The 15,593-nt window shown below is 39.0% G+C and overlaps 1 protein-coding gene across 2 annotated transcripts in view; it reads right to left on the minus strand.

Annotated features, from left to right (window-relative positions):
- Positions 1–563: 563 nt before the first annotated feature.
- Positions 564–15,593, minus strand: part of PAK1 (p21 (RAC1) activated kinase 1) — a 139,969-nt gene continuing 124,939 nt past the window's right edge. For both annotated transcript variants that reach the window (XM_021704727.1, XM_021704728.1), the window contains exons 11-15: positions 14,939–15,056; positions 10,221–10,320; positions 7,983–8,179; positions 4,782–4,919; positions 564–1,898 (exon numbers count right to left, since the gene is read on the minus strand). In XM_021704727.1, the coding sequence (XP_021560402.1) occupies positions 1,812–1,898; positions 4,782–4,919; positions 7,983–8,179; positions 10,221–10,320; positions 14,939–15,056 (640 nt within the window). In that variant the 3' untranslated portion in view covers positions 564–1,811. The remainder of the gene's footprint in view (positions 1,899–4,781; positions 4,920–7,982; positions 8,180–10,220; positions 10,321–14,938; positions 15,057–15,593) is intronic.

Raw genomic sequence — 15,593 nt, forward strand, 5'->3', positions numbered from 1 at the left:
GTTTCCAGAAGAGATTAGCATATGAATTGGTGGACAGAGTCCTGCTTGGGTGGGCATCATCAAATTAACTGAAGGCCTGAATAGAACAAAAAGGTGGAGTGCGTTGCTGGGACATCATCAATCTTCTGCCCTGGGTGCTCCTGGTTCTTACACATCAGACTTTGACTGGAATCTACACCACTGGCCCTCTGGCTCTCAGGCCTTTGAACTACACCGCTGGCCTTCCTGGGCTCCAACCTGTAGATGTAGATCATGGGACTTCTCAGTTTCCATACTCGCCTGAGCCAATACCTTATAATATATAACCATTTTTGGCCCTTTTCTCTTAGTTTATAATTAAAAGTGTTAAGAAAAAGAATACACACTGAAGTACATAGTGGTAAAGGGGCATCTCACTGCAACTTAATCTCAAATCGTTCAGGAAGAAAAATTTATATATACATTTTTATTTTATATATATATGTGTATATATATATTTAAGTTTCCTTAAGTTTGAAATTATTTCAAAATGAAAAATTAGAAAAGGGGAGAAGGAAAAGAAGAGAGGCATACTCCAAGTAGAATATTTTCATCTCCTTTTATTGAAGGAAATAAAACTTGTGCTGCAAGAGGCAGTGGTACCTCAGAGCATGACAAGGTAGCCAATGGGACTGACATGACAAGCCACAATGCTGGCCAGGGGTCCTATTGTAGAGGGAGGACCAAAACCACAAAGATAGCAGGAGGTAGCAAACATCCCCAACACCCAGCGCAAGCATTTCCATTTGCAGAGAGCTTGGCCATGCATCGTAAAAACAGGGTCCCCTCACAGCTGGCAGAGTATCTTATCAGGTCGCCGAATCCATTCAAAGCTAACACGTAGTTTCAGAGTTGGGAGATCCTTCCCTCTGACCCAAAGACTCAGGCCATCAGATCTTTCAGCTCCTTATCCCAGATGGAAAAAGAGGCTGAGTTCTTGAAACAACACATAGTACAGGCTGGACACATGCTGATACCCAACTTTGTTCTAAAAGCAGCTAAATTTTTTTCCCTGACTTCTCACACTGCTCTCACCCAGCATGTGCCCTAGGAAACCTCTCAAAAAGTTCTAAACAAAGACAGAATTGGGGCAGCAGCCTAGGGGATGTAGGGAGTCAAAAGCTGCTACATAGCCAAGACCATTTCACAAGAAATAGCATGGGGAACACTACTGGGTGAAGATCCTCCCAAATAGCTGCTAGAAGCACACACAAAGAAAAAACATGGTAGCTTTCTCTCCCATATCAAGATCAGCTGCGCCAAAGCCATGGTCCAGGAAGATGAGCCATTTCATGTCCCTGGCAAATTATCAATGCTCACAGCACTCCTCCTGCTGTTCCAATTTTCAAGTACAATAGGAGTTTGGGCAGTTCAGCCTCGGAAAAGCAAGCTCTAAAGAAATCTCAACTGATTACAAATTGATAATGTTATAAAGCCAAAATATAGAGTCAAGAACTGACTGGCAGGTGTAAGATTGGGGTGGAGGGAGAAGATTTTGCTGTGTAGAAATAGGAGTCCAAGGGTTTATTCCTTAAGCCCTTGATCATAAACTACTCTCACAACCACAAATTGGGAGGAAATTCCTTATTTAGAAATGGCCATCATCTGATTAGTTAGTTGCAGTTCTCTTCAATGCTGGACACATGGTTTTCAAGGATCAAAGTCATGAGAGCGCTAGACCAGGAAATGGGAGGAGCAAGGCAAGGAAGAGAGGGCATCAGGGGTTGGAATTTCTAAAATAAGCATTTATTTCACAGAAGTCTTGGCACAATGAGGCTGGGGTAAGCATGGTTTTAGTGATTGTTCTTGGTTGCCTCCTTTGCTGCAGCAATCAGTGGAGTGAGGCTGGAGAGGGGCTTGGCAATCTTCAGGAACTGATGCTAGAAAGGAAAAAAAGCAAAGACACATGACTATTTACCATTCTTCCTCAGTAACCATCATAAGATGTTAAGGGCATCCATATTTGCACAAGGTGCTGCCTGGAAAGCTTCAGATCATCCCCAAGTTGAAGAACATCTTTAAAAGATAACAAACCATTTTGGAAAACTGTTTGGCACTATCTACTTACAACTTAAACACACATCTATGCTGTATCCCAGCATTTCCACTTGTAGGTATATTTCCAAGAGAAGTAAGTTTGTGTATCCACCAAAAGACACAAACAAGAACGTTCATAGCAGTTTTACTTAACAATAGTCATAACTAAAAGAACCCAAATGTCTAAGAGAAAGAATGAATGTTATATTTTATAATACTACACAGAAAATTACACAGCAATTTACAAGAATGAATGACTGATACACTGACAACAGGATGAATCCCACAGACATTATGTTGAGTGAAAGAAGCCAGACACAGGAGATTTCATATCGTATGATTCCACTTTATATTAGGTAAAACTAAACTATGGTGATAATCAGAATAATAATTATCTCTGAGGGAAAGTATTGACTGATCATGACCCAGTGGTATATTGCAATACTGCAGTTCAGGAGCACTGACCTAGGAATTTATTGTTCTATCTTTGAATTCAATAAAGCCTTCAAGAGCTTGGTCCTTTCCCAAATCACTGTCACTGGGCTATACTTTGGGCCACACCCACAACTATTAAAGAAGACCATTTTGGAGAAAACACTGTATGAAAACTGCATCTACATTTTCAGCAAGACTGTTATGGAGAACAATTCTTTATGTAACTCAGAGCCTCTTAACTAAAAATGATTTTTCTTACATTTAGTAGTAAAAAGGCTTTGTGTCTTGATGTGATGTTTTTCCATTTGATAAGAAATATAGGAACTATCACATTTCTTTTTCTGTCCTGGCCACCAGGAAACTGAGAACCAAATTTAATGTTTAAACAAAACTAACTCAGATGATTAGCATATTTGATCCTTCTGCCATCCTTATGAGTCCTTTTTACTAATCATACTATATACTGTATAGGCACATACACATTTAGGCATATATACACCTTTTCATTGCTGGAAGTTGCTTCATCTTCTTTTTGGGCAGAGATAGGATATAAAAAGGCACTGAAGACAAGAAGTTACCATGAAAAAAATAAAAGACCTTGGCTAAATCATGAAGATACAAATTTCAACATAATACCCCATGTATTTTTATCCATATATGTGTTCTCACAGGAGAAAGAGATGTGAAGCTTTTGTGATTTAAGATTCCAAAAGTCATAGTTTTGAATATTTACAACGTACAGTAAAAGTTAAAGAGCCATTGTTATAAAATCACAGGTTTTTACAACTCCCCTCTGAGTTGAGAAAGCAGCATGATCCAATACCGATCTGGGAGGCTTCAGTTTCCTCCTCTGTATAATGAACAAAGTATCATAGATAAGCCCTAAAGCCCTTCCAGTTTTAGCACTCGTTGAGACAAAAGAGCAGTAGCCAAGAGCATACACACTTGAGAGCCAAGCAGACATAGGTTAAAACCTGGGTCTACCACATATTAGCTATATAATCATGGAAAAGTTACTAAACACTTGAAACCTCACTTGCTCACCTATAAAAATGGGAATAATAGAACCTATAAATCACAGGGTTGTTATAAAGAATAAACGAAAAGAACATATAAAGCACTTAGTGCCTATAGTGTGGTAAAGATTCAATATAATGCATTTATTGTTTCTTATGGTATCAGGAAGAAAACTCTAGAGGGCACTAATCTTTCAATAATTATAATTTGGTACCTAATTAACAATATCTTCACCAATCACAGGCTTAGAGTAGAATTTGAACATTTTTCCATGTCTAGGGTTTCCAGAGCAAACCTCATATGGAAGGCAAAAGGATCCTATATGGTACTGCCTGTTATAAGGGGTTTTCAGTTTCAAAGGATCCGAGACACTAATGGGTTACATTTGGGAGAGCCGAAATCTCATATCTAACAGACCAGTGCTCTGTAAATCCATAACCCTGGTTACAAAGAGATGCTAAATATGTTCTAGAGGGTAGCATTTCAAGGAAGGTAAATACTTTAAGCAATTTCATTCAATTCAATAAATGTTTTCCGAATAACTATGTTCTAGAGGGTAGCATCTCAAGGAAGGTAAATACTTTAAGCAATTTCATTCAATTCAATGAATATTTTCCGAATACCTTTTCCAAGTCAGGTCCTAGGTATAAGAGGAGACCAAGAAATTAAAAAGATAGAAGTTACAATTTAGTGGGAAAGAGAGGGTTGTTCATAACTAACTTTAACGCAGGAGGTCTGGCCTGCCTTGCTCAGTTGCTCTTGGTCCTCATAATAAAGAAGTAACTGTGCACGCCTACAGATTAATCACCACCATAAAGTTTAATGTGATACTTATGTGGTAGCCTGCTAAAAGCAGTTTTTGCAACCATACGAAATAATTATGTAATTTCAGGATTAAACAGGTGGAAGTATAAAAGCTTGGCAAACCTTCGACTCCAGGCTTCCCCACAATTGGCAGAATCTCACTCTAATTCAGGCAAAACAAAAGAAGTGCTGATGAAAGTTACAGGCAAAGTTCAGCAGAAGCTCAGAAAGTAGATTTTTAAGCTGAGCATATGAATGTGTACAGAGTTTTAACAGACTGAGGAATAGCCTCAGGGAATAACATGAACAAAGGCCCAGAGATGAAGGAGGTTAGCGAACTAGGAATATAAATTGAGTGTGGGAAGTTGTAGGTGAGAAGCCTAGTAGTGCTTCACAGACAAAAATGAAGCAAAAAAGGCTTGGTTTAGTTATCCCTTGAATTCAGAGCTTCCCTGCATAGGGACAATTACCTGCAGCAGCTCTTTAGCTGAACCTCTCTTCTCCACATCCATCTCAAGACAGCGGTTCAGAAAGTCCCGGAAGAAAGCTGACAGCTTCTCTGGGTTCTGAAGCTCTGGGGTCCCATTGGTGGCAATGAGGTACAAGGCCTGGCAATACAAATGGAGAATCACCTTAGGCTCTAGCTGGAGTTCTCTCTTAGTGCCCAGACCTGCCCTCTAGAAATATGGTTAGCTGCTTTATGCCTCCAGGACACAAAGAGGCAGCTTTGGTATACTGGAAAGAATATGACCTAAGGATCAGATTTAACATTTAAAGGCCATGTGACCATGTGCAAGCCAGTGACCTCCCAAATTCCTCATCTGGAAAATAGGGATGACAACGGTGCCTATCTCACATGTCTGTAAAAACCAAGATAGTATATTGGAAAGCACTTTATAAACTTATGAAATGTGTTCCAGACCCATGGGTTGATTATTATTCTTGATTATGTATCTAAAGGGTTTATTACTCACTTAGCCTGATGATGAGTTAAACATCTATCTGCCCATTTGCTGGAGGAAATTACTCCTGATGCCCTCACCTTAATCACCTAAGAACTGATTTCTTCTAGCAAGAGAGCAATATAAAAAGCAAGTGTTCTGTAAAGCAACAATCTGTTTCCTTGTTGCCTCCCCTGGTCCCCTAACATGAGCCATCTTATGGGATAGGTTAAAAAAAAAAAAGTCCTGGGGTGCCTGGGTGGCTCAGTCATTAAGCGTCTGCCTTGGGCTTGGGTCATGATCCTGGGGTCCTGGGATCGAGCCCCACATCGGGCTCCCTGCTCAGTGGGAAGCCTGCTTCTCTCTCTCCCACTCCCCCTGCTTGTGTTCCCTCTCTCACTGTGTCTCTCTCTGTCAAATAAAGAAAATCTTTTTTAAAAAAAAAAGTCCTTTTCAAGCACTCAGAACTTCAATTCACAAAGTATTAAAGTATTTACACAAATACTATCTCATTGAATGACCACAATAAATCTGGATAATAGGCTAGGCAAGAATTATCATCCCCATTTCACAGAGAAAGTCCAGAAACATAAAGACATATGCCTGGGATCAAGCTATTCATGTGAATTTATGTCCTCTGACTCTAATCCCAGTCTTATTTCCATCCACACCATACTGATCATCTCTTAAAGGCCACTGTAAGATGGGGGAAGATGAGTGGTATGTGCAATCAGAGGGCAAAGCTGGGACCTTCAGGCAGTTTCGGCTGGTATACTGAAGCACTTTCCAGTAATCAGCTATCCAAGAGGTAACCAGTTAAGATGAGATGACCACCTATCAACAACAACACACACATATTTCCTGCACTGGATGGGAGGTTGAGAAATGAGAAAATAAAAGCAATCAGACTAATTCTCTTATTTGCCCATGACCAAAATTACCAACCTACTTGCATTTGTATTCATATACTCTGCTTTTCCTCTTTTTTTACAATGGATAAATTGTCCACCTTCTAATCTAATACTCTTTCAATATTTGATCCAACCCCTCTCATCTACTTCAGGACAGCACTCCAACAGATGTCACTTCTCTCTTGTACATGACCACATTCCTCCTTTCCACTACATCATTCCTATCAGCACACAAACATGCTAAAATAATATCATCTTAAAAAAAAAAAAACAACCAAAGTCCTCCCTCAACTCCACTTCAGGTTCCTGCTCCATTTTTCTGTTCCCTTAAGAGCAAAACTGCTTAAAGAACAACAACTGCTTTCACATGCCATCTCAACCTCTTCTCCCATTCTGGTAGATGTCCTCTAATCAGGCTTTCATTTCATTACCATAAACTCCACATTGGCAAATCTAATGTTTATTTCTCAATCTTATCTCATACGATCTATCAGTGACATCTGACACAGTGGTCCATCCTCCTTCTCCAAACACTTTGCTGTCTTGGCCTCCAGGACACACTTCTCTCAGTTCTCCTCCTACTTGGAAGGCCACTCCTTGGTCTAATTTGCTAGTTCCTCCAACCTGTAAGCGTGAGAGTACCCCAGGGCTCAGTACTCAAACCTTACTCCCTAGGTGAGTGATCACATCAACCATCTAGTTCCAATGCTTTAAATAAACCAACTATATACTACCTCCTGATAAATTCATATTTATAGCCCTGACCTCTTACCCTTGAACTCCAGACTCATATGCCCAACTCTATTCAGTATCTCCACTTGGATATCTAATAAACATTTCAAATCACCACATTCAAAACCAACTCTATTATCCCATTTTACTTGCCCTTCAACCTCAGTAAATGGCAAATGAACTTTTTCAGCAATTAGGGCCCAAAATCTTATAGGTATTGTTGATTCATCTTTCTCTGATATCCATTTCATCTTGTCAGCAGTATGTTCAAGGTATTTCCTGAGTCTAACCACTCTTCATTACTACTGCCACCAATATAGTCCAAACCACCACTCTTACCTGAACGATTCTAACAGTATTTCAATCTGTTTTCTATAACAGCAGTCAAAATGGTTGGTTAATATTTATAACATAAATTAAGTCATACTACTACTCAGCTCAGAATCCTTTGATGGCTTCCAATCTCTTACAGAATAAAAGCCAAGTTCTCACAATGGTCACAAGGTCTTACCTGATTCGGCTCCCTGCTAGTTCTCTGACCTTGTCTACTCATCTCCACCCTGCTCACTCACTTAGGGACACTGGTCTCTTTGGTCTTCTCGGGATACAACGAGTTGTGTTCTCAAATCAAGTCCTTTGTATACTTGATACCTAGGAAACTCTTGCATCAGATTAATCTCATGGCTTGCTCCTTTCTTCAGATTTCTGCTCAAATAACTTAGAACAGAGGACTTCCTTCTCTACTCTAAATAAAAGAGCACATTTCTCCCTCCTTCCCCATTGCTCTCTTAAGCCCCTTACTCAGCTTTTTCTCACAGCACTTACCTTCTGTTACTATATATTAATCTTTTTCATCACCATTAGAAGTTTCTTTTACATTAGAGGAACTCAAAAAATTGTTGAATAAATGATTGAGTGACTGCTAATATCTCTTTTTTTGAGCATTTATACTTTAAACCCAACAGTGCCAAGTTTTATCCAGAAAAGACAAATCCAGGTTGGAAACTGTAAGGAACCGCCTGAGTCCCATTTCCTGGGACTAAAGACAACAGCCCGAACATCTTAAAATGGGACTAGTAACACTCACTCTCAGAGGATTTTCATTGAGGTATGGGGGCTCCCCTTCAATCATTTCGATGGCCATGATGCCCAGGGACCAGATGTCAACCTTGGGTCCATAGGCCTTCCGCGTCACAACCTCTGGTGCCATCCAGTATGGAGTTCCCACCATGGTGCTCCGTTTGCTCTGCTCTGGGGTGATCTGGGCGCAGAATCCAAAATCGGCTAGAAAAAGAAAAGAAAAGAAGGAATGGACTTATATTCAGGGTATTCCTTCCGTATGTACTGACTATGGTGCCTATCCCCAGGTGTCAAGCTCTGCCTGGCTCCCAGCCACTGCAATCCCTTGTCTTTGCACAGCTAGAATCACATGACTGCTACTTTCACGACTGGCTCTTAGCCTGTCCTCTATTTAACCTTTTGAAAAGAAGGAGGAACAAAAGAAACATCATTTCTGGCCCCCTATCGCTCCTCAAACCAGAAGAACTAGGCATTAAAGTCCAAGCTGCCCGCTTTGGCCTTGACTACTTGCCCCGCTTCTGCTTTCTTCTTAAAAACCATTCCCATGCCTCAGAATTTGGCAGTCTAGGTCCTTGCTTTGTTTCCTGGGCATGAGTCCCTGACTTAAACCCTAATCACCTACGAGTAGGAATGGCCCTGCTTTTATCAGTTTCTTACCCTGTGTCCCCAGACAAAGACTGCTAACAATCTTCCCACAGCTGCCCGTCTACCTGTAACACACCTGTTTGTCTGGACTACTGGTCCTTACACTTTTGAACAAGATGTTCTGCTTACAGTTCATTCACATTAAATTGCAATTATATGTTTATTTAAATTATGAGGCCTTTGATAGGAAGGACTATGTCTTCTTATTCATTTTTTTTAATCCCAGAGGGCCCAAGTATAATACACATTTGATAAAAGTTTGCTGAATGAATGAATCAAAGAAATTACACTAAACTCTATTTTCTAATTATGTATTTTATGACTCCACTACTAGACTGAGAGCTACTTGAAGAATGGCAAAAGTATCCTTGTGCCCATCATAGCACATAGGGGGCATTCAGTAAACTTTTTTTTGGCTAAACGTATAAATGAATGGAAAAAAAAGGAAATGACACCTTGTATAGTGCTGAGTAATATAAAGAGCCTGCACCTCATTTTATCACACTTTGCTTTGTTGCACATCACAGATATTACGATTTTTATAAATTGAAGGTTTGTGGCAACTCTGTGATGAGCAAGTCTATCGGTGCCATTTTTCCAACAACTTCCACTTCATGTCTCTGTGTTACATTTTGGTAATTCTCATAATATCTCTAGATTTTTATTATTATTATATGTGTAATGGTGATCTATGACCAGTGATCTTTGATGTTACTAATGTAATTGTTTTGGGACACCACGAACTGTACCCATATAGGATGGTGAATTTAAGTTGATAAATGTGTATGTTCTGACTGCAGACATGGTGAAAATAACGTAAGAACTAGAATTACAAGTGGAGCTTGAAGACATGACTGAACTGCTGTAATCTCATGATAAAACTTGAACAGACGAGGAGTGGGTTCTTATGGATGAGCAAAGAAAGTGGTTTCTTGAGAAGGAATCTAATCCTGGTGAAGATGCTGTGAAGATGGTTGAAATGACACAAAGGATTTAAAATATTACATAAACTTAGTTGATAAAGCAGTAGCAGGGTTTGAGAGGATTGACCCCCATTTTGAAAGCAGTTCTCCTGTGGGTAAAATGTTATCAAACAGCATTGCATACTACAGAGGAATCGTTTGTGAAATGGAAGACAGTTGATGCAGCAAGCCTCATTACTGTTTTATTTTAAGAAACTGCCACAGCCACCAAAGCCTTCCGCAACCACTACCTGATGAGTCAGCATCCATCAACACTGAGGCAAGACCCTCCACCAGCACAATTATGACTCACTGAAAGCTCAGATGATTAGCATTTTTTAGCAATAAAGTATTTTTTAATTAAGGTATGTACATTTTTTTAGACATAATGCTATTACACACTTAATCGACTATAGTACAGTGTAAACAACTTTTATATGCACTAGGAAAAATTCATTTGATTTGCTTTATTGCAATGTTTGTTTTACTGCAGTGGCCTGGAACCGAACCCGCAGTATCTCCAAGGTGAGCCTGTAAGAAAGACCCTATGCTGAGTCTTGTAGCTACTATTATGTGATTAACCTCCCCCCAGGAGACAGGGTCCCATCAGGAAGAGAAGTATCATCACTCCTACTCACTTAGCTTGACAGAGCCATCCATTCCCAACAGGATGTTGTCGCTCTTGATGTCTCTGTGAATGACCTGGTTCGAATGCAGAAACTCCAAAGCCTGCAGGCACTATTGAAATGGATGGGCAAAGAGAGAGAGAAAGGACTTATAATATGAAGACTTACAGAAAATCAACTAATCCGACCTCCTCATTTTGTGACAATGAAAATGAGGTCCCAGTGAGTGAAAGAACTAGTACCAAATCTGTGGCAGAGGCAGGTCTACTGACTAGTCTCCTATCTCCTGGCTAAGCACTCTTCTAACTTGGTGCTGCTTTATGCCTTTCATATAATAAACCTTATTATAATACACCTTACAGTAGTTTTCTTACAGGAGTTCCTCCTATGTATTTTGGAGTTTTTTACCAAACATCAGATCCTTAACAAAGAACCTGAGGCCCAAGCTAAACTACTGAGGAGAAATGGAAATGATTTTATAAAGATAAAACTGGAGGAAAGTGACAAAAAAAGAGTCATATCTGAGACATATGGAAGTGATATTAGAAACAGTGAAGTTAGGAGAAATATTTTTGGTGAGGAGATAATTTGTACTGTTTTGGGTATGTTCAATTTTATATACCTACAAACATTTGCAGACAAATGTTCAGTAGAGTCTTAAGTTCTATAGAGAGATCTGGACTTAAGATAAGTATTTATGAGTCATTTTTGATTGGTGATTTTCTTTAAGTTATCGGAATGGTTGGAACTGGCAAATGTTATAGAAGAGGAGAAAGAAAAGTACCTTGGAAAACACCTATAATTAGCAGGCAGAATGAGTAACATAGAGACTGAATGGAACAATGAAGATGCTTGGTTCTTCCACTACCTAACTAACAATATCATTCTAAACAAATCACTTACTCTCTCTAGGCTACTGTTTTCCCATCTGTAAAATGTGGGGATTAGAAAAGATAATCTCAGGTTTGCTACTAAATGTACTAGTTTAAGTCCATAACCCAAAGCTAAAATTTTAGAAGCTTCTACCAACTAAAAAACACAAAAGATGCAAACCAACTGGAAAAAACTATTTAAATGTTCTCAAATTAATACTCCATTTTTTAAGAACATTCCAATGGCTAAATTAAGAACAAACCAATATTCAGAAGCAGCTTTTCCCTGAAAAAGTAAGAGCTGCTTTCCTTAGGAAGCTGGAGAGACCCTGGCCTCTGGGTGTCAAAAATTATGATAAAAAAAATGATTTTAAGAAATTAGAACCCTCATACATTGTTTGTGGGAATATAAAATGGTACAGCCACTTTGGAAAACAGTTTGGTCATTTCTCAAAAAAGCACAGAGTTTCTATATGACCAAAAGTTCCACTCCTAGGCATATACCCAAGAGAAATGAAAACAGATACCCAACTAAAAATTTGTACAAGTACATAGCATTGTTCATAATAACCAAAAAGTAGAAATGACCCAAATGTCCATCAACTGATGAATGATAAATAAATGCAATATTATCTGTTAATAAAAAGAATGAAGTACTAATGTATACTTTAACATGGATGAATTTTCAAAACATTATACTAAGGAAAAGAAGCCAGTCACAAACAAGCATATATCATATGATTCTGTTTATCAGAAATGTCCAGAACAAGTAAATCTATAGAGACAGAAAATAGGTTAGTGGTTGCACAGGGTTGAAAAGGCCAAGAAGTGAGGTGGGTGGGGCAGTGCCTGCTAATGGGTAAGGAGTTTTTTGGGGGGGGTGATGAAAATGTTCTAAAATTGATTATGGTGATGGTTGTACAACTCAATATACCAAAAAACCATTAAATTATATACCTTAAATGGGTGAATTATATGGTATATGAATTATACCTCAATAAAACTAATTTTTTAAAGGGGGATGATCTCTCTTAGAACTTGTATATAGAGCATGAATTCCCATTGTTAATAAATAAGTTGGGGAAAATTGATTTCCCTAAGTCCACATATGCAAGTATCCTCAACCAGTGAAAGCCAGATCCTGGAGTGAGTGAAAAATATTTTAGATATTACTGTGGTCTGTGGCTTTCCAAAGGGCCACAGTACATAAAAAGATATGCAGTATATCTATGGTATTAATACTTCATGGCGGGGGGGGGCGCGCCTGGGTGGCTCAGTCGTTAAGCGTCTGCCTTCGGCTCAGGTCATGATCCCAGGGTCCTGGGATCGAGCCCCGCATTGGGCTGCCTGCTCCGCAGGAAGCCTGCTTCTCCCTCTCCCCCTCCCCCTGCTTGTGTTCCCTCTCTCACTGTCTCTCTCTCTGTTGAAAAATGGATAAAATCTTAAAAAAAAAAAAAAAAATACTTCATGGGGGGAATGTGATTAGGAAAAAATGTGTTAAAAGCCTCCTTAAGGGAGAGATAATAAAAAAAAAAATTGAAAAACACTGCATTAGGAGTACAGCAAAGTAGACGTAGCTCCTAAGAGTCCTGGGCCTGTGTTAATTCCATTAACCTATGTGGGTATGTTCTAGATCCCAGGGTTTTTTTGTTTTGTTTTGTTTAAGATTTTATTTATTTATTTGACAGAGAGAGACACAGCAAGAGAGGGAACACAAGCAGGGAGAGTGGGAGAGGAAGAAGCAGGCTTCCTACCGAGCAGGGAGCCTGATGCGGGGCTCCATACCAGGACCCTGGGATCATGACCTGAGCCGAAGGCAGTGGCTTAATGACTGAGCCTCCCAGGCACCCTGATCCCAGGGTTTTTAATGCAAAGGTGATAATATTTTCTAGGATGAAATTGACTTCATATGATTTTATTTTTTCTAATATTAAATACACAACTCCATTATTTCATCTGAATGCCTCCAGATCTTACATCATCAAACCCCAATCACACTATCAAACTTAACCCCATAATGCTCTGAACCTAATCTACTCTTTCCCTAACTCTCAGACTTTTCTATTATTGGGCTATTGGAAAGTTCCAGTCTCTTACCAGCAAAACACCCAATATTCTCAACTTCCCTGAATAATCCCTTCATCTTCTTGTTCTAATAAAAATAGGGCCGGGGTGCCTGGGTGGCTCAGTTGGTTGAGCATCTGACTCTGGATCTCAGCTCAGGTCTTGATCTCAGGATCCCACTGGGTGTGGAGCCTACTTAAAAAAATATATATGGCTATCCACAGCAGTCAGATAACAAAAAGAAATAAAAGGAATCCAAATCAGCAAGGAAGAGATCAAACTTTCACTATTTGCAGATGACATGATACTCTATAAAGAAAACCTAAAGACCCCACCAAAAGTTGTTAGAACTGATACATGAATTCAATAAAGTTGCAGGATACAAAATCAACATACAGAAATCTGTTGCATTTCTATCTACTAAAAATGAAGCAGAAAGAGAAATTAAGGAATCCCATTTACAATTCCACCAAAATCCCTAAGATACCTAGGAATAAACTTAACCAAGAGGTGAAAGACCTATACTCTGAAAACTATAATACACTGATGAAAGAAATTGAAGATGACACAAAGAAATGGAAATATATTCAATGCTCATGGATTGGAATCATAAATACTGTTAAAATGTCTGTACTACCCAAAGCAATCTACACATTCAATGCAATCCCTATCAAAATACTGATAGCATTTTTCACAGAGCTAGAACAAACAACCCTAAAATTTGTATGGAACCACAAAAGACTCCTAATAGCCAAAGCAACCTTGAAAAAGAAAAGCAAAGCTGAAGGCATCACAATTCCAGATTTCAAGTTATATAACAAACATGTAGTAATCAAAACAGTATGGTACTGGCACAAAAAACAGATACATAGATCATGGAACAGAATGGAAAATCCAGAAATGAACCCACAACTATATGGTCAATGATCTTCAATAAAGTAGGAAAGAATATCCAAAGGAAAAAAAGACAGTCTCTTCAAAAAAATGGTGTTGGGAAAACTGGACAACATGCAGATGGATGAAAGTGGACCACTTTCTTACACCATACATAATAAATTCAAAATTGATTAAAGACCTAAATGTGAGACATGAATCCTAAAAATCCTAGAGGAGAACATAGGCAGTAACCTCTTTGGTATCAGCCATCCATCCTTCTCACAGAGGCTTGGTAAAGAGGTTTTTTCCCCATTATACCAGCATATTACAGACCTTAGACATTCAATAGCAACGAGGAGAAAAGATAGCATACCTACTTGTGTTTAATTTTCTATTTCTTTTGCCTGAAAATATTTTACCCTAGATTTTTGCATGACTTGCTTTTATGTATATTCAGATCTTTATTCAAATCTATGGCAAAACCATCCCTGACTACTCTAAAATAGTACCTCCTCTGTCACTACTTTCTTACTGTTTTATTTCCTTCACAGCACATGATGAAAATAGGAAAGTAAAATAAAATTATGATTAAAATATATATCCATATAAAAGAGAAAAATATTACAAAGTATTTATAGCAGTCACCTTTAAGATTGAAAGAGTGACTTTACATATACATGTAATATCTGATTTTTCTACAATGGGTATATCCTTTTGTAATCAGAATAAAGTTATCTTTAAAGAACAGATCATAGTGATAGAAATTTCAAAACAGATAAACAGAGAATAATGGGAGAGGTTCAGCTACTTTCTCCCACCTCCAATGCCCAGGCTGAGATCCCATCAGGTGCAGAACTTTTGAGAGACATTGATATGAAGGCCACTTCCTGCTCAAGGCTAGTTGGCCATTGGCCTTACCTCACGGCAGACAGCTGCAATCTGGCCTTCATCCATGCAAGTTTCTGTCACGACATCTGTCAAAGAACCTCCAGCCAGGTATTCCATGACAACCCACAGCTCATCTCCCACGAGGTAACTGTAGGAGTACAGATAAAGGGTAAGAAGGAACAGAGTACATTGAGCCATAGCACTGGGTTTCAAAGGCTAGGCATATACACAGAGTGAACCTGCATCTCCAACAGCTGTGGAAAAGTCTAGGGTTCTTTACTCTGGGGAGAAGCAGAATCTGGGGAACAGAAATACTAACTTGATTACCTCTTAAGGATTCTCCTGGAGAAAACAAAGTAGACTGTTCTTTGAAGCCCCAAATGGCAGAACTAAGATCACTAGGTTGAAGATATAATAAAATTATATTTCATCACAACACAAAGTAATGCTTCTCAAAATTAGGCACAATTCCCACACCTCTAGAAGCATCAAGGCAGAGAGCACACAAACAGTTGACAAAGGTGGGATTTGGAATCCATGTTTCCAACATTAGGGAAAGGCACTAAACGTCCTTGAGAGTTCTACTAAATCTGAGCTCCATGAGAGCAAATACTGGGTCTTGTTCAAGACTCTCTATATGTTAAAAAAAAAAAAAGAAGAAGATAGCAGGAGGGGAAGAATGAAG

This window comes from Neomonachus schauinslandi, chromosome 11 (assembly GCF_002201575.2).
Source record: "Neomonachus schauinslandi chromosome 11, ASM220157v2, whole genome shotgun sequence".
Classification (NCBI taxonomy): Eukaryota; Metazoa; Chordata; class Mammalia; order Carnivora; family Phocidae; genus Neomonachus; species Neomonachus schauinslandi.